General features: G+C 44.3%; 1 protein-coding gene across 1 annotated transcript; it reads left to right on the plus strand.

Moving 5' to 3' along the window:
- Positions 1–567: 567 nt before the first annotated feature.
- On the plus strand, positions 568–26804 carry GARRE1 (granule associated Rac and RHOG effector 1). Its single transcript, XM_074157997.1, has 13 exons — positions 568–1062; positions 7284–7490; positions 9350–9490; positions 9749–9844; positions 9984–10145; positions 11090–11248; positions 15744–15841; positions 16794–16919; positions 17669–18660; positions 21738–21903; positions 22640–22804; positions 23515–23593; positions 24157–26804. The coding sequence occupies exons 1-13, from the start codon at positions 568–570 to the stop codon at positions 24478–24480; spliced, it is 3210 nt and encodes a 1069-aa protein (XP_074014098.1). The 3' UTR covers positions 24481–26804.
- Positions 26805–27739: the final 935 nt, after the last annotated feature.

Below are 27739 nucleotides of genomic sequence, written 5' to 3' on the forward strand. Positions count from 1 at the left end.
TCAAGACATTTGAAGATACTTGATCTGCTGACACAAGGATTTGCTTTTTCAAGGAAGGAGCCTCTGCACTGCTTTTATAATCGCTGTTGATCGGTGTTTTGCTCCACTTTTCCTGATGTTACTAATGGGGAAATCGTATTAAGGTATTGCTTCTCAAACTATTATTTGCATTGACAAAAATAACTTTTGTAGACTTAACAGCAAGTGACAATAATATGCTCATGAAGACATTGTAGGCGATAACTTCTCTGCTCCGGCGCTGCTTTTCTGTGTGCGGAGCGGAACACCACGCGAGAGAGAGAGCATTATTAAGATAACTTCAGCTTGCTTTTTGAGTACAGTTTATAACTGCAGCAGGGCTGCACCGAACACTGAAAACACAAAGTCAGCAAATCTGCTGCCTTTCTCACTGCTGATACAGATTATACAGACGCTTGCCTTTTTGAAATGCCTTTTGTGAAACCTATGTACACAGTCCTCCGCTGTTACTGTACGTAACCCTATATTCGAGGAAGGAATTTGACAAGTGATTGTTAATTCGAGAAATCCTTGGACAAGCACTCACTTATGTATTGCTGTAGTGCACAAGAAAGCAAAATGGACTATAAGCGGCGCTTTTTGCTTGGCGGGTCCAAGCAGAAAGTGCAGCAACACCAGCAGTATCAGATGCCCGAGCTGGGCAGGACCCTGAGCGCGCCGCTGGCATCCACCACCCCGGCGTCCCCCCTGGTCTCCTCGGCCGCTGCGGGCAGCTGCGGCCACCCCGTCTCCCACACTACTCCCATCGCCGACATCCAGCAGGGAATCTCCAAATACCTGGATGCACTCAATGTGTTTTGCCGTACGAGCACTTTCCTTACCGAGCTTTTCAGCAGCGTATTTAGGAACTCGCACTATTCTAAGGCAGCTATGCAACTGAAAGACGTGCAGGAACATGTCATGGAAGCAGCGAGTCGACTCACAGCAGCAATAAAACCAGAAATAGCAAAAATGCTGATGGAACTGAGTGCAGGAGCTGCAAACTTTAAAGATCAAAAGGAGTTCAGCCTACAAGACATTGAGGTAGGTTACCTGGGGGGATACTGTCGGTCGTGGGAATTTGTGTCACACTCTCTAATTGGTCTTCTCTTCAAAATCACTTGTACACCAAAAGTGCTCTCTGCCTTGTTCGTGTTTTTGGGCAGTGCTGGTGAAAAGAGAAACTCTTCTATTCTTATGTTTTCTTCTTAAAAGTATTTACAATGCCTGACTTGCAACTATGATAGGAGTGTGCTGGTACTCATGATATGAGTATGCTGGAAGAGCTGCTGAATTAAAAATAATCTTGACTTGAACAAATGAGTTTTCCAAGTGGGATGGAAATCAGAGGGGAAAACTGGATGTTACGATATTTAAATAGAAATTTTCAGACTCCCAAGTGGAGGCCACTGGGCAGCAGTTGTGAAGATCAGTTCTGGGGCTTATGGTAGTTATACGCTGAGTAGGAGTCAGTGTTGTGCGGCTGCAAATAATAAATCAATGGTGTTGCTGTTGTGCCAGGAGGCAGTTGTCATGTATTTAAAATGACTATAACCTGCAAGAGCCATGAAATAAGCATTTAACTCTCTTTGCTTTGGTTACTATGGCCTTAAACGCAAGAGTCCAACCGTGCACTGCTGCTGTTGCACGTAGAGAAATAGTGAGCAGCTGGAGAGACCCCAAGGAGAGCAGCACGAGGAATCAGACATGCAGGAAACGGGACTTCAGAGGAGAGATTGGACAGGCTGACTCTGCAGAAGGGAGGACTGAGAAAGAAAATCAGAGTTGTTCAGGTGTGTAGGAAGCTGCCAGACGAGATGGCAGCGTTCTGTTCCTCACGGCCACATAAGGTGGAGCGAGAAGTAATGAACTTCAATTTCAGAAGGAAAGATTCGTATTAGATGCTGTGGACACAGTTTGCAATGTCAGTGAAGCAGCGAGGTGGAGTGCTGTAAAGGGCAGGGAGCCTCCAGCAGGAAGAATTTATGGAACAGGTTAAACCTGCATCTACCAAAAGTGACCCAGGTGAAACTGCTCCTTGGTTGGGACAGTGGGATGACCTCTGGGGAGCCTCTCCTGCTCTGCTTGGCTGTCACTTGAAGACTGAGCTATTTATGCTGCATTTTTAAATAATAATTTTAAAAAAAAAGTGTGATTTGTTTATTTTTTCCCCTGATGTATAAAAAAAGCTAACATTTCATAAAACTACCAGCAGGATTAAAAAACTCGCAATGGAAGCAGAAAAGTATAAAAGGCCTGACTTCATCAGAGTGCACTGACCAGGGGAAACAAGTGTAAGAGGCGGTGTCGTTTTCCCTTGGGAAATACAGTAGCATCTGAAGGTGCTTTTGCAGCTTCTCTAGTAGGTGACAAAGAACTTCCAGCTCTGAGAAGGAATTGAGAGTGGTCCCGTGCCTGAGTGGCAGCTCAGCAATATTCTAGGAATGGGAGCTCCAGGGCCTCTCATCTGAGGGATGGTTGTGGAATTGTGGGAGCAGCGGGAGGTGGGGTGTAACTCATGGAGGGTTAGTAGGACAGAGCCCCAAATTCCTGGGAAGGACGTGAGAATGAGGCTTCTTCTGTGCCTGAGCCCAGCTGAAGAAAGGGTACATTTCTTAAGTCTCCTTAACAAAGGCTGTGTGTTTTGAGGAAGAATGGGAAATATAAGCAGAGCAGGGTTGGCTTCAGAAATTTGGGAGAGCACGATAGCATTTCTGAGGTGCCACAGGTTTTTATCTGGTCTAGTGGGCTCAGGGAAGGTGACAGCAAGAAGACTTCCAGTTCTGATGAACATGCACTGCCTTGGGTTTGGACTGAAAAGGGCTGTGCAGCCTGCACTGCAGTAGCGGTGGGAGAGGGGTTTAATTTATTGGGTTTGTAGCAGAACAGAGCTTGCTAGTGCCGAGCTGTCGGCCAGCATCCGTGGAAGAAGGGGACTTCTCTTGATCAAAGTGTCGGTAACAGATGGAGTTTCCCAAGGCTGCTTAATTTCAGAAATGTAAATGCTGATTTTTATTTTCTGCCTTTCCTTTTCCCCTTTCAAAAAGCTTAGAATTCTCAGGTGGTTTGTGCCTGGGTGAGGAACAGCTTGGAAATCAGGGGTATGTTAGGTGTTCCAGATTGTTTTGTAAGCCGGAAGAATGCACTAAGACTCTGCTTCTGTTCATAAAAGTGTTAAAGGAAATCCGGGGGGGTGGGAATTTCAAACTGGACAAAAGTTTGTCTATTTCCTCATCTTTTGTGAAGCTTCACAGCAGCCTCAGTGCTGCAAAATACAAAGGGTGAGTCTTGGTTTAGTTCCCTGGAGCTTGTGCGTGGCCTTGGAAGTGGTGGCAATGTCAGAGATGTACCCCTTGTGTTCTTGCACAAAAGGGAAGCACCAATGGGCACAGGTTATTTGCTTGGACACTCTGTTTTGTATTAAATGGAGATAACTTTGGGCTTTTACGAGTATAAAATAACTGAATATTTTTGAATAAGAAGCTTGTGGGGCAAAAATATCTGAGTAAATAAAAAATGTAGGCCTCTCTTAGCAAACATTGTAAAGCCCAATTTAAATATTTTTTTTTGATTATTATATTGCCTGTGATTTTCAGGGGTTGAGTTCAGACTTTTCTGAGTCGAGGAACTGTTAGCAGCAAAAAGCTGCTTCAAATCAGTAGAAAATGCTGGAGCTGGCTGGAATGACATACTCTTATCTTGGTCTATGATCTCTCAGTCTGCTCTCAGATCTGCTAGCGTTGTCTTTAGAAATAGTTTTGTATTACATTTTAATTGTTACTTTTTAGTTTTAAAATGCCTATCACTTAAATGTTTTTTTGCTAAATTATGGTGAGCGTTTTAGTAGCTGTCAATACCCGATTATCATCACTCCTGGGCTTTCAGGCTGGCTCTCGGCAGGGCTGGGTCTGTGGGGCTGCCCCGTCCACTGATACTGAGGTGTGAAGGTGCAGCCTCTGCTGGGATCTTGTTTATCTGGTGGGTGACTCTGTCAGGGAGCGGGATTGTGGCTTGCCCTGGAGGGGGTTTGGTTGTGAGATTGTTCTTCAGAGCTGCAGGGCATTGCTACATAGTGAAAATGAATAATATTCTGCCCACTTCCAGGGATATGTGAGAAAGGGGGTTATCTCGTCATCTGGTGCACCAGTTGGAGTCGTACCTCACTGTTCCCTTCATTATACTGGTGTTTTAACCTGCTCTCTTCAGCGCCAGTGAGGACTCTGTGAAGGGATATGAGGGTTGTAGGAAACCACTGAATAAGAATGTTGTGGTGTTTAGGTCTTTTCAGAGTTTGGTTTGTTTAGGGAAATAGCCCCTGCCCCCCCCCCCCCCCCCCCCCAAAAAAAAAAAAAAAAAGAAAAGAAAAAGAGAAGAAGCTACTACATAAAATGGTACTGGGAACTGCAGGTGAGTGTTTGTGTCAAGTCTGGAAGACTGACACTGGTTATTTGCTAACTTTATTAGTGGTAGTGCTCTGTTTGGAGGAATCTGCTGTACAAGATTGGCGTGCCAGGGAATTTGTGTGGCATCACTGTTCAGCAATGAAATCTGGTGGTTTTATGTGTGCACTTTGGCCAGCAAAATATTCCAAAGCGGATTGTGTGCCCCCATGAGGAGGATAATATGGGACAGAGTGACCTAATGCTGCATCTCCTGCTGGTGCTCCTCCTGGTACGTTCCCAGTTTCATTAAACTCATGCCCTGTGGCAGAGACAAGGAAGACTGAGGCGAGACCTCCCCAGAAAATTCCCTTTACTTCCAGCTGCCTGGACAGGATGGCAGGTTCCTTTGGGTATGGTCAGTAAGCAGCTGAGAGCGCTGTCCTGCCTGGTGACAGGGTAGGGACATCACTGCTAGAGCTGTATTTCTTGGGACAAAACGTTTGCAAGCTGAAGAGCTCATGATTCAAAGAAATGGATTAAGAAACCACCAGCGCTACCAAGTCAAACTCACTAGTTGACACCTGTGATGATTCCAGTTCACCTTGGGCTACTGCACAGTCTCTAGGTTTTGGTTTGTTCTTATTATAGTTGAAAGCAGGAGAGTCAAACACTTCTGCACGTGGAAAGTAGGGAAAAATAAACTCGAAAAAGAAATGGTGGTGTCTTAACTGTGAAAAAACTGCATCCATACATTAATACTGTTCTGCAGATTTCACAAGAGATTCGGTATAAGGCTTTATGCTCCTTGGGAGCTGCTGGCCAGCCCTGGCTCTGTGTGTTGAACTGGTGGCGGTTGTTCTTCTTTCCCACAATTAAGACAGAGTCAGCTCTTTGGAAGAAAATCTTCCACAAGTGAACTTTTAAAGCAGAGTGACTTTGGCATCTGCAGTGAGTGTTTAACAGTGCAAAAATCCTCCACCACTTGGATTTTATTTAAGCAGTTAAAACCATCCTTACCCATTTCTGAGCGAGACACAAATAGATTATTTTTCAAACAAAACAGAAGTTCAGCAAAGCAGATGTTACCATTTATCTTCACTGTTTAACATTGTAAATTATACCAGGAATGTTGTGTGCTGCCACTTAAAAACTAAATCAGTTGTTTATTTTGAGCATTATTCCCAGGCAGGGGAAACTTCAACCTCTGTACCTTAAATATTCTCTGGAACTTAATCGGCTTGGAATTCCTAATGAGTCCTAGTTTCTTCTTCCCCTGAGAGCTGCATTCTCCGCACACAGAAACACTCAGCCTGTTGTCTTTTCCTGCAGTTTTCTTATCAAGCTTTCTAATCTTATAGCCAGAAAAGCTGGAGCTTTCTCCATTTTATCATTTGCTGACTGCCTTTTTTTAATAAGGCACACTCCACTTTCAGAGGTCAGTCAAAGTACCAAAAATGTTTAATTTTATGCCTTGTACAAAGAAGGGAAGTGATTGAACCAGAATGGAATGTCAAAAGGAGTCCGGATGCTGTGGAAGAAAGCGTTGCCACCACTGGTTCTTCTGCAGGAGATAGTTAATGCATATAACTGTCCTGTGACTGTAGAGTCCTGCCAGTAACATCATTGTGTCTGAATATTTTTATTCCAGAAGAATGTAGCTGAAAATAAGCCAGACGATTTATTTGCTCCAAGGCACGATGGCTTTGTACATTATCTGTGTATTTTATGAATTATTCCTAAAATGGAATTCAAGTTGAGTCTTTTTTAATAAATCAAAGTCAAATATATATTTTTGAACTGCTTTGTGTGACAAATTGCATAGAAGAAAGAAAACAGTTCCAATAGATTTTAAATACTTTCTGCACTCATTTGGAAAATACTTGCTTCTTTGCTGCATTGTGGTTATGCTTCGGTGTACACTTTGGTCCTCTGAGGAGAGCGTGGCCTGGGAGGTGACAGAGCCCTCCTGCTCTTGCCGGGGTGTCCCCCTGGGTGGCTGCTCTCCATCAGCTTTCCCACACCTCAGCATCCCCTTGGTGTCACCTTCTGTGTTTGGTGTGGAGTAACTGGGGCATGTGTCTGTCCTTGGCCGTAACTGCCATTAGCATTGGTGAGAGAGAGAGGTAGAGGGGACAGGTTGGGGACGCAGAGCCCATTGGAGGTGGGCACCTGTCCCTGCCCTCAGCCCCACAGGTGGCACCGGCAGCCCTTGGCCTCCCGAGAGGGTTACACGTCCCATTCCAGTGCCATACGCTGGAGAGAAGGTTTGTGCCCGCGTTAGCAGTTCCTGTCAGACAATGCAGGCGACGGGGCTCAGCTTTGTGTCGGCGTCGGCAGTCGCTGTTGTGTTCTAAAAACAGCACCGTGCGGCCACTGGGTTGTGTGGCAGAACGGTTCTCGTGGTACCGGTTATTGCTCTGCTTGGAAGATAAACTGCTGGATTAAACTTTACTGATTTTTATGATCATGTTTTAAAAAGATTCAGATTTTCTTTTTGGTTTGTTTTTTCTTTTAGCATAAATTCCGCTAGCTCTATGTGCAAGTGGGTTTTGCTGTTGACTTTGTCCTTGTAATAGGCTACTCCCATTTTTGTATTGGCTCATGTGCTCGATATTGGTAAGTAACTTAACAAGCTCTTCATCCTTCAGATAACCATTGCTTGAGTGCAGAAGTGAAAATGACATGGGGTCAGTCTGATCTCCCCTTAATTCACAGAAATCAACGCTCACTCACTGTTTACCTTACCTTAAGTAAATGGTTAAATATTATGATCCAAAGTGTTATTTTATTAAAAAAAAAAGTGATTTTAACTGAATTTCTTACCCCAAAGGCTTCCATGAAATCTTCTGTTTGCTTGAATAGGGTCTGTTCCTTCTCCTGCAGGTCCTGGGGCGATGTTTCCTGACGGTGATGCAGGTCCACTTCCAGTTCCTGTCCCAGGCGCTGCAGAAGGTCCAGCCGGTGGCACACTCTTGCTTTGCTGAGGCTGTAGCACAGGAGAGAAAGAACGTTAGCGGGGCTGGAGCCTCAAACGTGAGCCCCACTAATGAGCTGGAAGATGCAATAAGGTCCTGGAGGGGAGCAGCAGAGGTACGGAGCTCTTGCTGCAGTGACGTTGTGTTTAGTGAAATGTTGGTTACATTTAGTGAAACCTCAGCTCAGGCTGGATGCTCTAATAAAGGAAGAAAATCTCTGATTTTAAAGACATGCTCCATTTGAAGTTTGGTGCAGTTAATTTCTGATGCTAAAACTTGCTTTACCTTTTTGGTGACTGCACTGTCTCCACTCTGTGTGAAGTGTTCTTTGTGGTACGATTGTACCTCAGGAGCACAAAAACAGTGGAAACAGCTCTCTGTTATTAGTAATGAATTAACAATGATCAAATGGGGTTTGGCAGCAGAGGGAACGTGAAAAAAACCCATACAGCAAGCGTTTGCAAAAACAGAGCAAAATCTTGATAAAAATAATTCAGATAATGTCCATTTTTCTTAAATTTTGAGCACGAATTGTATTTTATACATAAAAATCTTTATATAACTTTTAAGACTTTATATAACTTTTAAGACAAGTCATAAAGCTTGACTGTTAAGCTTTATGTTGTTTGATCCATCAATAGCTGGAATGTCAATCAAATTACTTCCATGTACCACTCTCGGGCTTGTATTTTCACAAACACTTAAATCTGCAGAATCCTCACTTTTTCCACTAAAAAAAGTCCTTCACAAAGAAGAATAGTTGTATGAGCTTCTCTGCTTTCCCTTGCACTGCCAAGGTCTGCAGGCTGACAGATCACTGAGTGCCCAGTTCCCTTAAATTCAAGTAACTCGGAGCATGTGCTTTTAAAGTCTAATTTGGCAGCCCCACGGACAGGTTAATCGCCTTGACTGGAACTCTTGTCAAGGTTGCCATTTATCCGCTAACATCTGCAAGGTATAGGGAAGCAAACGGGTTTCCTTCAGAACTAGGGATGCAGAGGAATTTGTAAGTTTTACTGCAGCATAAATTTATTTCACTGGATAAAATGGGATTTGGGAGTCCTTTAGGTTTATTACAGATAATTGTAATGGGTCTAATCCTGGTATAGCTTTACTCCTTTTTGCATAAAAATAGTTAATTTTACGTTTAATATACTTGGTTCCTTAGAACTGTGTTACAATTTCTAGAAATGCCCTGTAATTGCTATCAAGTTTGTTTAAAATGTGGTTAAAATTAAACTTAGGTTTGCAGAATGTGGGACCTTAACTTTCTTTGGTACCTCCTTAACAACCCATTTCAGCTATTTCTGAGAATAAAACCTGTATTTTGAAATAGTTTAGTACAAGTATTGCACTAATCGAATCCTTTATTAAATGTGCATGGGGAGGAGAAGAGAAAAATATAGATTCTCCCTAGTTCCAGAATAATAATAGGAGAAACTTCTCTAATTTTTATGATTGACTAAAATAAGTATTTGTGTGGGGGTTTAGGATAGCTCTTCTCAAATTGCAGCACAGTAATCACTCTTAATTTCATAAAATACACCACCTTCTCTACACAGGAGTGCCTGTACCCATGAGTAAAGGTACCCTCTGTTTCTGGGGCAGTACCTTTATGTTGAAGTTCCGAGTCCCTCCTCTGTCATCACGGGGCTGTGGAACAGGATCCTCAGTCCTGGGAGGGAGCTGAAATAGTAACAGCAAACAATGTGAAATTGGTAGCCAACACCTGTATCCATGTGCCAGACAGATTACGGGAGACTTCTACTTTCAACATAGCAGTAGATGTTTAATAAGCTGTTTAGTAAGAGGTTTAATCATCTCCTCTAGATCCTTTCCACCAAGTGCTGCTTCTCATCTCCTTTATAATGTTTTAAACTCAGGGGTTTTTTTTTGCTCTTTTTAAAATTTAATTAAGCTTGACCTGGTTTAACGTTGCACCTCTTCACCTTGGATTTTGATTTTACATGACAGGCCACATCCCGACTGCGAGAAAGAGGCTGTGACGGCTGTTTGGCAGGAATTGAAGTGCAGCAACTTTTCTGCTCACAGAGTGTGGCAATCCCTGAACATCAGCTCAAAGAGCTAAACATGAAAATCGACAGTGCTTTGCAGGTGGGTTTGTGAGCCTGCAGCTCTCGCGTGCGGGTGGTACAGCCCCTGGGGGAGGGATGAAGTGGGGAAGGAGGGTGTTACTGCAGCGATATGTACCACGGGCAGCCACGAGGTGTTTGAGTGTTGGAATCTTATGATCCGTGTGTGTATAGAACTGAGCAGGGTAAATCCACGTACCAATTCTTGTGTACGCATGCAGCCGCAGCACCCACAGCTTGCTCATCCCCCTCTTCTGTCTCAACCTTCTGTTCCCACCAGGCGTATAAAGTGGCTCTGGAGAGCTTAGGCCACTGCGAATATGCCATGAAGGCTGGCTTCCACTTGAACCCCAAAGCTATTGAAGCGAGTCTTCAGGTAGGATCTGCTAAACCCACTCCCTTTCATCCCTCCAAACCTGCAAAATAACTACTTTAAAAAAAAAAAAAAAAAAAGTGACTCATACTAGGTTTTCTAATATCTTCATTTCTTGTAATTGATCTGCTGTATATTGCAGGGCTGTTGCAGTGAAGCTGAAGCCCAGCAAACAGGCAGGAGACAGACTCCACCTCAGCCCATTCAATGTGAGCTGCCCACTGTTCCTGTGCAGATCGGATCCCAGTTCCTGAAAGGAATATCCTTTAATGAGTCTGCAGCAGAAAACCTGAAGCTGAAAACGGTAATAACCCTGAATCTAACCACAGGAGTGGGGGGAAATAAGGAAAAAAAGACTAGAACCCCTTAAAACTCAGAGAACAACTACAGTAGAAGTTCAGTGCTGAACTTGTATTTAAAAGTGCGTATTTTTAGCCTGGCTTCCTGTGGAAACAAGATGTTGATAACATTGTAGGTCCATAACTGATAACGTTTTAACCACCTGGGCAAATTCAGTCCGATCCAACAGAAGCGGAGAAGTCCAAGAGGTAACGAAGCTTCCATGAACTCTTTGAAAATAGGTTGGTTAGGCATCAAAGAGTGGAAGGTGTGCCCTTGTGGATGCCCCAACCAGGTGATGCCCTTCAGAGCTTTTACCCTCTTAGGTACCTAAATAAGCCTGGCCCAGACCCTTCCAGTGCTAAGGTACGAATTTGAAAATACATTTTGTAACAAAGCTCCTTTTAGTGTCTCTTAAGAAACTTTAATCAATTTAAAAAAAAAAAAAAAAAAAGTTGTAGAGAAGTTAATTCTATTTTCAGTATAAAGGAGTGGAAAATATGTCCATTCAGAAGTAATTTGGGCAATTTTAATCAGCATTTTCATGGATTTCTCTTTTTAGTTAAGCCCAGTTCCTTGCCCCTGAAACAGTTGAACAATCCACAGCTCAAAATGCTGCTTTTCTGTTGTCTTTGCAGTGCTTTTTGTAGTTTTGATTAAACCATTTTGCAAGAATATAAGCAAATATACTCTTCATGACTTTGGAGTAGTATTGTGTTCCAGGTAGCAGAGGTCCTCTGTGTTTCTGTTCTGCAGTTGAGCTCTTCTAGTTATATGAGACTGTTGGCAGGTAACAGACAGTATGAGTTTTGGAAAATGTGTAGAATAATGATAAATGCGTGTGGATGTTGGGGTTAGCATTTCTGAATCCCGTCTTTAGCATGACAAAGTGTTACTGACTCTTTCCAGCACACAATGCTGCAGCTGATTAAGGAGGCTGGATGCCATAATGGACTTACACCGCGGGACGACTCTCCTGTCACTGAAGTCCTCAACCAGGTCTGTCCTTCCACCTGGCGAGGAGCCTGCAAAACTGCTGTACAGCTCCTGTTTGGCCAAGCTGGACTGGTGAGTGACTACCCATAGGCTTAGCAAAAAAAAAAAAAGGGCTACTTAAACATGCTGAAGAGAAACTAGGTATTTTAAAGAGTTTGGAAATGAATTTCCAATGTCTTTGCGTTGCTCTGTTAACGCTGCAGCTGACTTGATTTATGAGCAAAATGTATCCTCGTAGAATGCAAGTTCATAGCCGGTGTCCATAGTTGGTAGGAGCAGAAGAATGTGCTGTGTACTTCGTGGTCTCCGTTATTAGAGAGTACACAAGAAATGAAACTACTAATTCATAGAGTAATAGAAAGAATTTTCAAATCTATAGATGATCATGTCAAAAAGAAACACCCCTTCCCCCCTTCTCTCAGATTAGCTTTAAAAACTGCCCTGTTTTCATTTCCTCTCTGAGTGGAAGCTGGGTTTCCTGCCCATAGCCCAGGAAGTTCCCTGCACCAGGCGATGCTGCCAGACGGAGCCAGTCGGTGCCTCGCTGCAGACACGGTGCTCTTTAGAACAAACCCCATGGATTTTACATTGTCCAAACAGTTGCTAAAAACAGGTGCTGGGAACATACTCCGATAAGAAAATGCAGTTGTGCTCCCATAACTAATTACTGCAATCCCGTCATTAATAAAGTGTTTGTTCATGACCCAACGTTTTTTGGACTACTGTGAGTTTTCATTTGACTGGACAAATAAAATGTGGGCGAGAATGCAATAGGAGAGGAAGGAAAAGCAAGCAGAAAGGCACAGCGTAGCCTCTGATCGCTTCTCTCCCGTGTTGTTTGAGTCATTACCCTGCAGTGAGGTAAACGCTTCTTGTTGAGTCATATCCTGACCCTTTGTTCAAGGTGATGGCAGCATCAGGACTCTGCAACTAACTGTAATTTGTGATGAAGGGACCAATATTGCTACTTACTTTGTAAATGTCACATTTTTCAAACAAATCACACAGCTGACTAAGTGATTTTGACCTTCCATCCTAGGTCATTAAACCATACTGGCTTTTCGGTACCATTAAAACATTTTGGTACCACTTTGGTCCCATTAATAGGTTCTGCAATAATGGTGAATGATAAATTGTAAATAATAAATTTGTCAGATATTCCTACCTTAGTGTTCCTTTGACACCAGATATTAGGTACTCCCTTAATATTAAATACGTGTTAGAGAAGTAGGTTCAAATCATACTGGAATTGACCAGACTTCTTATGTAAAGAAGGGGACAGACCATCAATACCATACCCTGCCATCAATCCTTGCTTCCCTGCCATGGCGGGGTTTAAGGACAGGAGACGGTGCATTCACAGCTTTGTGTAAGAAGTTTTCCAGGGAGGCGTAAGAAGGTGGGATCTCTGTAAGGAGAGAAAGCAACCATGGAATAGTAGGATTGATCCAATTTCTACTTAGGCGTTTTCAAGGAAAACATGTATTAAATATTAACAAGTGCAAGAAGAACTAGAGACAAGGAGATGGTTAAGTGGGACTGTGTCTTCACCTGCTGTGGTTTCTGGCCGGGTGCTGGGAGGCAGCAGCAAGGGGCAGGAGATAGGTTCTCTCTTGGCCTCTTCTCAGCAGCCCTGTGCAAGGAGTTCCTGGCTCCCCAGTGTCTGGAGGAGAAATAACTGGGAGGGTGCTGTGCCTCCCACCCTTTCCTTTGCTTTCCTTTCCTTTCGGGGGGGGTCGGTGCTGTGCACACCCACGTCCTGCCCTGGTGAGATCTGGGGAATGGCCCGAGGCACACTGGGACTTAGGAGTCTGGAAATCTGGTGTCCCCCTGTCTAGACATAACTAGTTAGACCTGCTGGTAATTAAAGCACTGATAATTCTTCGGGTTTATCATAACATTTGGAGAGTTGTCAGCATAAAACGTCCTTACACAGGTTCCCAAACAATAGTGCTGATAGAAGGAATGTTAGTTGTGTTGAATCATGAATGTCTCCAGAGATTTTTGCATGAACCTCAGGTTCTGACAGTAGCAGGTTTCTCTCTTCAAAGGGTGAGTAACGAGCTCTGCACACGGCAGAATCCCTGCGAGCCTTCTCTCTCCTTCCTTCATTCCCGCTTTGATTTGTTACACTTTGGGAGGGCGGGAAGGTTGAGGTTTTTCTTTATAAACCATGTGCCATAATTTTTTTACGACATTCAATTATGCCCGTGTGTAGCCTCCTGCACTGCTGAGAAATTGTGATTTGCTTTTTTGGAGCGTTCTTTGGGCGGAGCCGGGAGAGGAAGCACCTGTAGAACCAGAACAATAGACGGGTGATGCACAGGAAGCCGTCCTCCGAGCACCCACCAGGCGGGGAGGGAGACTGTGCTTATTTTAAGTTTATTTTGTCTAAAATGAATCATGGGACAGTATTACATAGTCTTTGGTTTACTTTAGTTTACTAAGTATTACTTAGTCTTTAGAAACTAAGTGGGGCTGCATTAGTGCAGAATTGTGTGTAAATTTGTCATTTAAATGCCAAATTTAAAAAAGAACATTACTTGACAGTCTCACTATCTTTAGTCTGTCTTGCCATGTGCTTTTTAAGAAGAAACTCTTAATTAAGAGCAGAAAGCACAATGAGATATGAATTAATCGGTGTTGTTATTTTAGGCTTCAGTTTTTTAACATAAGAATTTTAAAAATGCAGTTTTTACCTTAGCATATATATTAAGAATTATATTTTCAGATTTGGGTCAGCTGAAGAAATCTCCATGTTTGAATAAAGGTAACGTATTAAAATAGTTGAATTCAGAAGATAAGTGGAAATAAAGCTTTGAATCGGCCTCATTCAAAGCCGTGAAGAGGTTTAACTGAGTCTCTACCCATGTTCTTTTTGTGCTCCTGCATCTTCCTGTAGCAAAACCCAACATGTGCTGCAGAAGCACTAAATCATCTCATAATGCTTAGATCCCAGATGCTGCAACTCTGACCAAACATTGAGAAATGTTAAACTTCTTTTGAAAAGGAAGAAATAAAGATGGGGAGGGGGGAAGTCACCCCCAAGAAAGCCCAGCCCATGAGCACGCCCCTGCACCACCGCCAGAAGCTGATAGAGGCCTGCACACAGCAGTGTCTCAGTTCTGGCTTCCAGGTCTGGGATGCAGACAGTATTTTTCTTGGGAGCTGAGAAAGATCACTCCTAAGTTCATCTCTGCTTATCCTAATTATATTGCAGTACATCTGATTCACAGATTACCAAATTACACAAAATTAAAATGGTAGAAATACAAGGAAAAAAAGTCCTGGAGTTGCCCTGTTATTAAGTGAGAGGCATTTCCCTGGGTGGATAATAGCACGGCGTTCTGTCACTCTGCTCGGACACGTTTTACAAGTTTGAATAAACTGGGGAAAATGCTGGGAGTCAGCTGGAGGAAAACCAAGGCCTTACGCTAAAATATCTAAAAGGTGGGAAATAATTGTGTTTCAGTGTCATTGGACGGTTTTGTCAGAGCAAGAGGGAGAGGAGACTCCCAGCATTATTCATATTTCACATTTCTTCATAACCAGTAATAGATGACCATTAGAAGTAGAACCAGTGTAGGATGATTGCAAAAGAGCCAGTTAAATCCCTGGAGGCTTCTTTCTACCGGAGCACTTTTGCCATTTGAAGGATAAATGGTGCAGCGCATCTGCTGGTCACTGGAGCAAGAACTGCTGACTGCTGCCAAAAAGCTGCTGGTTCAGCATGACCAAAATAGGACATTATGGAAATGATGAAAAAGGCCAACCCAGGAGAGTGGACAACAACAGAAAACACGAACCAAATATGGAACTTACTATCACTGGTATTAAACTTTAAATGAAGCCGAAGTGAATCCATTCCTTCTCAGTTCCATAAAAAGAAAGGTTCATGACAGAAGGTTAATTTTCAAGGCTTTCATCTTCCATATATCTTCATGATGCCTTACAGAAGGCTCAGAATTCAGCAAATTGAACAGTCCCTTTTCTTCCCTTCATGTAAAAGGGATTTAATAACAGTACAGTTCCGTTGGGTAGAACAGAGAAACGGTGCTGTGGGATTTTGTAATTTAAAGAGAGTGGGGGGTGTTAAGAATTGTGAGCTCTGTGAAGGGTTTCAGACTATGTCTGTACCATACCGTGCACTGAAGTTAAATTTAAAATATGTTGATAAATAGGTGTTGGGGAGCTATTAAAGTAGAAATAGTGCCAAACCTCTCAAAGGTAAGGGCTGTTAGACGAAGCCATCGATAACTGCCAGCTCTTGGGTAAAGCAGTTGGTAACTACGTTGTGATGCGTAACTACAGTGTGCAACTGAGAAGAGTGAAGTCCTTGAAATACAGGTTACTATGTCAAACTAATCATTTTAGAGTCTTTCTTTTTTTAGATATTAAAATAGAAATCAACTTACTATTTTGTGACTGGATTTGTTTTTATCTGGTTATTTTTTGCACCTGTAGCATGGCAGGGAGCTGAAACAATTGCGTCTTAACTACGGGGGTAATAAAATAACTAGAACTAATTCTTAAAATCATTTCCCTTTTATTTTCATTTATTTCCTAGGTGGTTGTGGACACAGCACAGATTGAAAATAAAGAAGCCTACGCTCCTCAGATAAGTTTAGAAGGATCCAGAATCGTGGTGCAAGTTCCATCGACTTGGTAAATAAAAACACTGTGTTGCAGATTGTACTGATAGCTGTGGCTGAAATATATCGGGGAAGTACTGCACTACAAATGGGAGAGAGAAAGCTACGCAACTCTGGTGTATCTTCCTTAAGTTCCTCTGTCCGGAACTGGTAGAATGTCACCGTTGCTGACAGTTGTCCCTCACTGTCTGTGCCAGTGCTGCCTCTGGTGGGGGCAGTAGAAGAGAGGCACTGAAACAGACTTTTAAAGAAAGAGTAGAAGCTTGATGGTGAAAGAGAAGGTTTAAAAAACAAATTAATCCAATAGTATTCCTGTTATGCTCCTCCCTGGCAGGTCCTCACAGCCGGTACCTCAGGAAGGCCAGGAATTAGCTGAGATGAGTGTGAGAGCTTTAGCTCCTTCTTCCCCGAGCTGCTCTGTCCGCGCTGTCATGGGCCGCAGAGCTCTGTGGTGCCAGAGATGCCATTCCCACCAGTTTAGTTGCTGCCTAGGAAAGGATGGTAGGAGTAATCTGCAGCTTAGGTGAGGATCTCTTCCCTTTTGGAACTATGCTGTGGAATGAGAACACTTCCTCCTTCTCTCTGACTTGGGAGCCCTCAGTGTTGAGAACTTCAGTACAAGGCAGCTCATTCAGCTGAAGCCTTCACGAGGGAGCCTGTCACTAATGGTACCAGTGGCACGTCCAGAAGTACGAGGGGACTCGTTTACCCAAATAATCTCTAATCCCTCTGTAGAGCATGAACTGGCACGTCTCTGTTCTCTTCATGAACTGAAGTGCTGGCGAGCAGTTTGCGGCGGGCTCTGTGTGCTCTGGAAGAGCTCCGCCTGCCGACGGCGGTGAGGGCACCTCTCTGCTCTGCTGCTGGGGGGCTCCTCAGCTGCCCGACAGCCTGACTGCTCTGGTAAAACTGCTTCCTGTGGAAAATAAACATGTTGATTCTTAAGTTCAACTTAATGATTTCAGGTGTCTGAAAGAAGATCCGGCAACAATGTCTTTGCTGCAGAGGAGTCTGGATCCCGAGAAGACGCTGGGGCTGGTGGACGTGCTGTACACGGCTGTGTTTGACACGCACCGTTGGAAGGAGGGAAGGTACAGCTCTTCCCGAGCCTCATGCTCTGCTTCCCTGGTTTAAACACAGCCCTCGGTGCCGACAGACCCCTAGTGGGGGGTTGAATAGTGCCAGGGCTTCAGAAGGGGGTAAACTGAGAGCTAGGAATGGGTCATTTACATAGGTACCTTGTGGGTACATACAGAGATACCACAGTCCTCTTAAAAACCAATCTGCAGCTTATCCAAGCATACAAAAGTCTTTGTTTCCCTCTTGCAAAAATACTCGATTTATAGAACCATAGAATGGTTTGGGTTGGAAGGGACCTTAAAGACCATCCAATCCCACCCCCTGCCCTGGGCAGGGACACCTCCCACCACGCCAGGTTGCTCCAAGCCCCCTCCAACCTGGCCTTGAACCCTTCCAGGGATGGGGCAGCCACAGCTTCTCTGGGCAACCTGGGCCAGGCTCTCACCACCCTCACAGCAAAGAACTTCTTCCCCAGATCTCATCTCAGTCTCCCCTCTTTCAGTTTAAAACCATTACCCCTCATCCTATCATTATAATAAATTAATCTCCATTTAGGTCTTGAAGCACAGTTAAAATTCAAAAAAAGTAGTTAACGCTATTGCAAACACTAGTAATAATTGCGTTGTTGCCATAAGAAGTAGCTGAGGAACCTGGCAATCTTTGGCTTTGTTCCTGCTGTTCTCCAAATACACCTTTTCCTCCCAAGCACACCCTCAGTCATGTATTGGATGGTTTGATCTGGGTGTTTTTGTTGATGCAGGGAGCAGGCTTTGCCTTGTATTCAGATCCAGTTACAGCGGGAGATCTCGGACTTCGGGAACCAAGTTGACATGCCATCCGGAAACGGCAGCAAATCTTCAGGTGGTCTACAGAAGACCTTCTCAAAACTGACTTCACGGTTTACAAAAAAAACTTCCTGCACCAGTACGAGTAATACTGGAAGTTACTCAATCCCCAGTACACCTTCCAAAAACGTCTTCATCAGTTCCAGCTCAGAGGAGAAAGCAAAAATGCCCGCTAACATCGATGCGCGGTTACAAAGCATTTTGAACATCGGGAATTTTCCTAGGACGGCGGATGCGCTGCAGTCAGTCCAGAGCACAAATAACCAGTTAGTGAACGGGTTCCTAGTTGACAGACGGGACAACTTCTTCAAGCCGGATGATGGCAAGGATGACAAAGGTATGAATTTACCAACTGACCAAGAAATGCAAGATGTTATCGATTTCTTGTCTGGTTTTAACATGGGCAAATCCCAGCAGACTTCTCCGATGGTGAAAAGGAGGAACTCGGTTGCATCCACTGCAGCAGCAGAGCAGAAGTCGGGAGCGGTCCAACAGCAGCCGCAGTCGGTCTCGCACGCACCGCTGCATCCCCCGCAGCAGGGCTTGTCGCAGCAGCAGCAGTCCCAAAAGCAGCAGCAGCAGCAAATGCAGTATTACCAACACTTGCTTCAGCCCATCGGACCACAGCAGCGTGTGCCTGCCAAGTGGCTGGGAAACTCTTCCCAGCAGCCAGCCCAGGCTGTCGGGGCTGGATTGTCCCATATGAACCAGTGGAACAACCCCGGGTTTTCAGATTTAAGCTCGGATTTGTACAGCTTGGGTCTGGTGAGCAGCTACATGGACAATATGATGTCGGAGATGTTAGGACAGAAACCACAAGGACCTAGAAACAACACGTGGCCAAATCGTGACCAAACTGATGGAGTGTTTGGGATGTTGGGAGAAATCCTGCCTTTTGACCCTGCAGGTGTGTGCCTTTTCCTTTATTATGGTTTTTATAAGAGTCCTTTTACAAAGAATACTGTTAAATATTGCCGGCAATAACTGTCACTTCCTAGTGCTATCCACCAGGTGCCAGCGTGCTCCCAGAGGCAAGCAGGTATTTATATATGTGCCTTTTTTCCTTTCTAACAGAGGGTGAACTAAAGTACAAGACATTTTCATTAATAAATAACAACAGAAATGAATTCCTTGTTTCTTGTCCCAGTTGTAGTAGTTCTGAGCTTTCCTGTACGGACCACATCAGAGTACTGAAACAGATCCTTACAGACCATGTTCCTCCTATTGTTAATTTCTAAAATTGTTTAAAACTGAACAGTTAAACTGATCTACTGTACCTCTCCCCGCAACGATCCTTCCTGCTCGTCCCCAGTCTGGCAGTCGGGAGATGCAGCCGGACCGCACCTTTCCCACACCCGTGCATTTCCCCTCCGACACTATGCAGTTCTGCGGGAGTCATACTGGTTCCTGTTCCTGCAGGGAAAAGGTTGGATGCCGAGGGGTTAGAGACTGAGGAGCAGGTGCTGTGTGGTTTGCCAGGTCTGTCTGAACCCCCAACAATCTGTAAATGCAGAAGGATTGTTGACAGAGATGAAGCGAGAGAAAATGTTATAGCCAAAAGCCAACAGCTAACGACTGTGAAAGGGACTGGAGAGTCTAAGAGGAAACGAATGAATTCTGGTAGCAGAAACTAAGAAAACTTACAAATCTATTCTCTCCTAAATATAACTTCTGTTGGCCTGGGACATCGCTCCAGAACCTTTGTGTGCACGTTTATAACACTGCCTGGAGGGAGGCAGCACCACAGCAGGAAAACCCTTTCTCAGACCAGGAATCCTTTCCCCGTGTTTGCACACGCGTGTGTTAGGATACAAAGGCCTCTCAGAAACCAGGTCCTTTGACTCATAATTACATGGCAGTTACTTTGTCAGCTTAACTGATAGATGAGTGGAGTTCATAAGGCAAAAACAGGCATCATAGTTCCGTTATCAAAAGCTTCTTAACAACTGTAGGTCTGAATTAGCATCATCTTATTTAAACACACCTATGGCATATACTTAAGGATTGTCACAACCTTTAAGGAGGGATACAGTTACTTTCACCAAGCACCACACACGTGTATGTGCGGGGGAGAAACTGCACATACATGAAGGACCAGCGTTCTTAGTATTTTGAATCCCTTCTATTTCTGTAGTGTTTTCCTTTGGATCTCCATAAAGCTACGTGGTTTGTTCCTTTTGGTGTGACAAATATCGAGGGCTTTGGAAGCGATACTCTGAAAAGGTGACTTATTTGAGTTGATAAACAATATCTGATAGATGGGTCTATGTTCCTACAGTTGAAGTGATAAGTAAACGGTATTTTCCACACATCTGGGGTGTAAAAAAACAGACCCAAACAAAAAACCTTCCAATCAAATAGATTTTTCCATGGGAAAGGTAACTTTTCTCCATGTGACTTGCCGGGTTGGGCTGTGGTAGAGGAATTTTCAGTGTAAGCTCCAGTTCGGGTAGTACAGAGCCTTTAATTAAGAATTTATGGAATTGATGATTTTCCTGTCAAAGACTTAAGTAGCTACCCAAAATGGATTTTGCAGTACTTCTGTCGTCTGTAAGAACCTGATGAAGGAACATTGTAGTGAGAACTGGTAGAAGGAATGTTGATACCTCTGGGTCTTTGGAATTACTTTCACAGACGTTGAAGAATAAAGTAAAAACCGTCTCAGATAAAATCTGTTTACCTGATAGGTTTTTATTGAGGTAAAAATCAGCACAAGCTGCTATCTTGAATATAACAGGGATTTTAACACTTAATGCTCCCTGTAGGAAACAGAACCTGCATGCCCTTGGGAATCTCTCTGGAATCTGAACTTAGATGTGGGGATCTGTCTGGGTTCCAGCCGCACCTTAAACTGCCCGAAAGCTGTTTCTCCAGGAAAAGGATTAGTGGGAATGGTTTGTTTCTGTCCAGCTGTCGGAGAGCTCTGTCCCTTATCATGTAATAAAGAATGTGTAGAAACAAGCGATTCTCTTCGTTCTTGTTTTAATTTACATCCAATGAAACATTGAGGAGCTGCTTTTTTGTGAATGTGCTGAATGAAAACAGGGAAACTTTTCTCCTGCACGCTGCAGGGGATGTAGGGAAGCCCCCGCCTGAAAGACCCATTTCTGTGTCTGAGCCGGGCAGGCAGTTCAGGTGTTTTCCAGAAATCAGTCAGATTAAAAAAAAAAGAAAGAAAAAAGGGCAAAAAGAAACAGCAGCTGCGGAAGCTCGATTACACTGACTCCTGGTAGTGTGCTTTTTAATACAGGAATTATTTGCTCCGATCAGTTGAGCTTTTAAAACACTTTTGGATTAAGGCTCATCACTTACTGGATCACTTACTTTACATGTTCCCAAGCATCTGGTATTTGAAGAATGGAATAATTTTTATTTTTGAGAATTACTCTTTTTTTTTTTTTTTTTTAATGTAAATATCAATCTTATTCTGAAATATTTTGCCGGTCAGGATCAGAATGTGTTTGCAATTGTCTAGTTTCTGTAGGAAGCGGGTAATTTCTGGGCTGTGTGTTGTGATATGATCCGTCTGCCAGGGACTTAGGGAAGCGGCAGGATGCCAGCGTGGCTGGAAATCACATTGCAATTACAATTATTGACAGGTTCTTCTTCTCTGAGCGTGGGTAAAGGTACAGGCTTTGGTTCCGTCGGTGTGTGCTGGCGGGACAGTGGAGCTCTCGGTGTATAGACGTGACCATAGTGACAAATACCATTTCCCTGATGGAATGCAAGGGGCAAGGTGTGCTTCCCTGTGGGAATTACTGTTCACCATGTATGGATGGGGCGTACCTACTTTTAAAAAACATTCCACATTCGGTGTTCTTCCCTGCTCCAGAAGAGGTATCAGCTGTCGTCCGGCATTTATTATCGGTGAGGGAATTACTTTCTGTTGTGGGTATGCTCGAGCCCAAAGGAGTAAACAAGGGGGATAATTGCAGTCAGAATAGCTGAATGTCAGCAACTGACTTCCTGCTTTCTTTTATTCAGTTGGCTCGGACCCGGAATTTGCCCGCTACGTGGCTGGGGTGAACCAGGCCATGCAGCAGAAGCGGCAGGCGCAGCACGTCCGGCGCCCGAGCAGCACACGGGGCAACTGGCCGCTGCCCGACGACCCTCACAAAACCTGGCCCTTCCCCGAGTACTTCACGGAGGGGTAAGGGATTCGCCAGCCCACGCGTGTCCATCGTGTGTGGCTGTTCCACGCTCCGGCTTGGCGGAAGGTGGGAATACGGGGTGGGTTTCTCCAATGGCTGCTGCGGCTGTGAAAGCCGCGCGTCATTCTGTTGAGAGTGAGAGATGTGAACCATCACCGATTCCCAAGCACTGACACTGGGTGATGCTTCCTTTAGCTCAGAGGGAAGGAGGAATTTATAGCAGATTCATTGAGAATAGGTTTCTTTCAGTATTTTGAAAACCTTTAAGATGTAGTTCTGATGAAGAGTGATGATATGGAAGCATCAGCTTTCCAGCTGCAAGCCACTTAATCTGGCTTCTGTAGGGCATCCCGCAGCACCTTACAGCAGTATGTTACTCCTTCATCTCTTCCAAATCGTAACTGTTTATTATAACAGAAGTATTTCAAACCCCTCCGTCCCTTTCTCCATGACGCACTAGCTGTGATTCCCAAGAGAGCTTAAGTCCACTGGGACAAGGATGTGTTCTAGCTCAGTTTGCAATGAAAGAGTCACCCGCTTGGTGATTCCAAACCCAAGAGTCTCCGTTCCTCCTTCCTGACCGGGAGAGGCGCTTTGAATTCATATCATTAGCTCGGTAACCTTTATACAAAGTGACTGAGACAAAGCAGTGAGGTGTTACTCAGAAGTAGGGAAGTGGAAGTATTGGTATTACTGGCACGTTTTCCATTGGTGCCCCGGAGCAGGACTGTGCAGACCAGGACTGACAGGAGGTTTCTCTTGCAGCGACGTGACAAACAGCTGGTCTGGGACACAGGGGGACTCGGCCAGCTCCAGTGACGAGACCTCCTCAGCTAATGGAGACAGCCTCTTCTCCATGTTCTCAGGGCCAGACCTGGTTGCGGCGGTGAAGCAGAGGAGGTGAGTAACGGACACACACCCCCTGCCCAAGGTTCTGATTTGGTGTTTGAGTGGCCACGCAGACGCAGCTCCTGCCAATTAGAGGAAGCTTTACAAGCGCCAGTCTGTGTCCCGCACCGGTGGTGTGAGCAGCGTGCAGCGGAGCCGACTTCAACTCTAGGGATTCATTCCCAAATTGAGCTGTGTGAGCAGCCGTCACCTCAGACGAACTGCCGCCTGTGCAACGAGCCGGTGTTTAGCTGAAACTCAGTGTGTTTAGAAAAGATCTGACGCTTTCCCTCTTCCAAGATAATCTGTTTTGGATGACGCTTCTTTCTGAAGCCTCAGACACCATCTTTGAATTGTTTTTTTTAAAAAAAGAGACAAAACCAAAATGGGAGCAGGTAACAGAAGAAAAAGGCAATTTCTGGCAGATTTCTTTGAAGTGGGCAAAAGCCTCGCCCACCGTCCTTTCCCCTCTGCAGAGGGGTGTGTGCTGCCAGGCCTCGGGCACTGCTCCGCGATGGGCTTCTCTGCGCTGCTGCTCTTACCGGTACTGGCAAAAACCACACAAAACCGGACGGAAGGGCAGCGCAGGTTGTAGGCTGTCAGCGTGACAGGCTGAACTGCGGAACGGTCTATGCCAGCGGTGGGTTGATGGGGGTGACTCTTTTTTTTTTTTTTTTTTTTTTAAGAAAAAAAAAAGTAAATGTCACTCTTTCTTCGGGCAGAAAACACAGCAGTGGGGAACAGGAACCGAGTACGCTGCCCTCGCCACCTCTGCTCTCCGCAGCAGAGGACCGTAATCAGGTGAGCTGAAACAGCTTGGCTTAGTCATGTCTCCTGTTTGCATTTTGGGGTGGTTTACACTAGGAAAACAACTAGAATAACATCTGTACCTCCAGATTGCTTACCTCAGCTAAAACCCAAACCGTCTCCACTCAAGTAGTACTAGGTGCCTTTATCTGAGGTACCGAGTTTAATTATTAAAATCGGAATCACTTGTCTCTTTCCCTTGTAGCAGAAATTACCACAAACCCAAAGATTTCAAGCTAAAGAGGGAACACAGTCAATTTTAGTTGTCTGTGCGGAGAAAACTGGAGTATCACCAGATTTATGACATGTCTTGCTGGAAACTGACGTAGAGCGGGGCTACTGTGTGTCAAGCAAATGTGCTGAAGTAAATAACCAAGTTCTTTGATACGCCAATATTCTAAGAATTGAGAGCTATATTCTAATGCTGCTTGCAAACACAAATTAATCTTCTGAAAATGTCTCAAGGAAGGGGTAGATGATGTGTTAAGTACTGTCTCAAAAAACTGTTTTGGTATTCGAACAAAAAAACCCCAAACCAACTATTTCTGTTTTGTCAGGATAACAAAACCAAAACCTGGCCGCCGAAGGCTCCCTGGCAGCACACCTCCTCTGTGCCCAGCGCGCTGCCCGGCCAGAGCAGCTCCCTCTACCCGCTGGGCAGCCCCGCCAGCCAGTGGGGCGACACCATGCCCATGCTGCAGTCCCCGGTCTGGGCGGCTGCCACCGACTGCGCCCCGGCGGCGGGGATGTCCCCCGGCTTCGCCTACGCGCAGCAGCAGCAGCCCCAGCCGCAGCCCTCCCAGCACAAACACATCAATAAGGGCTTTAAAGCGTTCCCGGTGAAGCACGAGCGCAGACCGTCGTACCTGCACCAGTACTAGTGGCTCTGGGGAGCGGGACGGGCAGCACGGGGCCAAGCGCCGATTCCACAGACTCTGTCTCGCAGCCGCGTACGGGCTACGTCCCGGTTCTCTCATTAAACGTGGAACGGAGGGGGTCTGGGTGAGATGGACTAATGAATTCTGACCTACAGTGCTGAGCAAATGTGGCCAATGTGTGTGTGTGTGTGTGTACATGAAACAGCCCAAAACTGTGATGTAGAAATGCTTTTAAAAACGTGTATATTGCCTTTACTTTCAAAACTTTTTTTTTTTTTTAAAAGAACTGCTGAAGGACTACCATACAAGAAACACTGTATTTTATAGCTATTTTTCATATAGATTTATAGTTAAACATCTTCCTGAAACACATGGAATAGGTTGAAGCAAATACATAGCGGTCGCTTTGCTCAACGCTGCGTTGCCGTTTCTAAGGGGGGAGCTGTAAAGCCTTCCTCTCCTCCGCAAACGGCCGGGGGCAGGGGGCAGCTTTTTTTAAACTGAAGTGCAAGAGCAGCTTCTCGTGTGCCACACGAGCGAGCTCCTCCCGGAACCGCCGCAGAAGCAGCTGGGAAGCCGAGTTTTGTGGTAGTTCCCTTACTCTAAGCGAAGATCAGCTCAGCCTGGTGTGACAAACGTTCCCTGAGCTGCTGGGAGCAGGTGGCATCTGTGTGGATAACGGGATCAGTACCCCGCTTCCCGCCGCCGCGCGTGGCCCAGGGCGTTATCCACACAGTGCTCCTCGCGCCTGTGACAGTACAGCCCCAGAGACTACTCGCGTGTATTTAAAGTCTTATTTCAGATGCTACAGTCGATGAAAAATTGTGAGCTGGCTCAGAAGATGCTAAACTGAAACGTGGGGTAGCAGTTAGTTAAAAGAACATTATTTTTTTTAAAAGGATAAAGTAATTATTTGCAGTCAATATGTGCCATTAAGTGAACCTGTGGAATTAGGAATAATCTTCCAACCAAAGTGGATCCGGGAGAGTGACTGGTGCTTAAAAACTGAAGAACAATGGTAACAATATGTACAGCTATCCCACTGTATAGTAATTGAGATTACAGAAGATTCTTTATATAGTTAGAGCTTATTTAAATTTTCATATTTCATCTTTGAAAGAGTCTAAAAACCACAATATTTTCTGGTATAAGAGTTTTGACAGTATTAATCTTATTTTTGTATTTTTCTTAAGTCATATCATTCTAATATGTTAACTACTAGTAAAATGGGTTATTAGTTCTAACTACATAATTTTTCAATGAAGATAAAGCACATTTGTTGTTTTTGTTTTTACAAACTAAGTACATCTATATCTAAAGATACCAAAAAATAAATACGTTATATATATATAAATAAAAAAAAAAAGTATTCACAACACTAAAACTATTAAACATTGGGGTATTTAAAGCCCATCCACCTTTTCTGGTTGTATGGTGACGGGCTGTATTTGCAGGCCCAGATCGTTACCTTTTGTGCTGTTTGCGGATGCCAATGTTGCCTGTATTTATGATATTGTCACCATGTTTTCTGAGACTTCACACTCACCATGTTTACAGAGGTTTGTTTGCTGTACATAGACTTTTTACAGTAATGTGCTTTGCACAATCAGTGTGGCTTCTGTCTGTAAATTGTTAATGGTCTGTACTACTATAATTTTGAAAACCTTCTGCTGAAAACGTTAGTGGTTATTTAACTTGATGAATGGGTTTGAGTTTCCTAAATCTTGTCATTTAGATCTAATATTAAATCCTAAATTTGGTTGTACTTACTGGTTATTCGTTCTAAGACCAAAATGGAAGTTAACGAAAACTCTTTAATTTTGAACTTTTTCTAACAAGTGCCAAAACGATTGCTCTAGGTTTTGCAGTTTATCCATAATGACAAACGCTGGCAAGTTTCCGGCCGGACACAAGCCAACGGTGAAAGCGAGGGAAGTTTGTCTGCGTTGTGACCACGTAGGTGCTACTCTGTCCTTTGCTTCCCATTGTTCTGAACACTGGTCATTTTAAGAATTGTTGCACTTGGCAAACGAGTCTTGCCATTAAACTTCACTTACACTGCCAAGTGCGAGGGTCTGGTGCTTAGTTAACTTACCCTGATTGCAGCGCTCCTTGTGAATAGCCAACGCTTCGGAACTGGAACTGTACATTTTGTATTTTAAAGCTTCTGTAAAAGTAAACTATTTGCTTTATTAAAGATACACATTTAATAGGTCATACCTGTTTAAAATATGCACCTTGCTGAAAACGAGCAGCACCTTAAAACTGTAACTTTGGTTTGTAAACAAAGATCTTATTTCATTAACATGGGAATATTTAACAGTTTGAAAATTGTCAACTGCCTACTTACTGACTCATCCTATAAAAGCGACCTTTATGCACTGTGCCACCCCTAAGGCCACACCTTCAAGTAGATTGCACCAAGAACACGATCCAGGAACCGCCTGAGCTGTCTTAGAAACAGGAGTGCAGATAGACGGACATCACCAAACCCACGTTACTAGAATTTGTAGCCATCAGAGTAAATAGTTTTCATGGGAGCGAGCAAAAAGTAAACAATTCCTCTGCCCCAAGAGAGCTACTGTCAAGGCTATTAGTTATGCTAATTACACCAGCGAGCTGTGCTCTCTCTGGGTAAGAGCACACCAGCACAGGGCTGACCACGAACGCTGACAAACGGCCAGGAAGCGTGTGAGTCCATGTTGGTCATGCAAGAATTGACTCGTTCAGAGTCTGCAGTACAGAGCCTGTCAACCAAAAACTCTTGACACAACTCGGGCAAACGCAGCCTTCTCTCACCGAAGTAAAGGCTCGATTTCTCCCTTGTGCTTAATTGTTTTAAGTTATGCAATGGTCCCATCTTTCCATTTTGCTACATCACCGAGCTGCTCCTTTGTTAACATGTTACATTAATCCACAATATGGATTAATTAATGGTCTGAAGTTGGGGTAGGGGAGGTTTAGATTAGATATTAGGCAGAATTACTTCACTGAGAGAGTGGTCAGGCGCTGGAACAGCCTGCCCAGGGAGGTGCTGGAGTCGCCATCCCTGGAGGGATTTAAGGAATGTGTAGACACGGCACCTCAGGGCATGCTCTAGTGCCCGAGATGGTCGGTTTCTGTCTGTTTGTGGGCGGGGTGGGGTGTGGTTGTGGGCGTTTGGTTTGGTGTTTGGTGTTCTGGGATTTTTTTATTTCTTTTTTGTTGGTTGGACTCGATGATCTCAAAGGTCCCATCCAACCAAAAATACTCTGTGATTCTG

This window comes from Numenius arquata, chromosome 13 (assembly GCF_964106895.1).
Source record: "Numenius arquata chromosome 13, bNumArq3.hap1.1, whole genome shotgun sequence".
NCBI classification, from domain to species: domain Eukaryota; kingdom Metazoa; phylum Chordata; class Aves; order Charadriiformes; family Scolopacidae; genus Numenius; species Numenius arquata.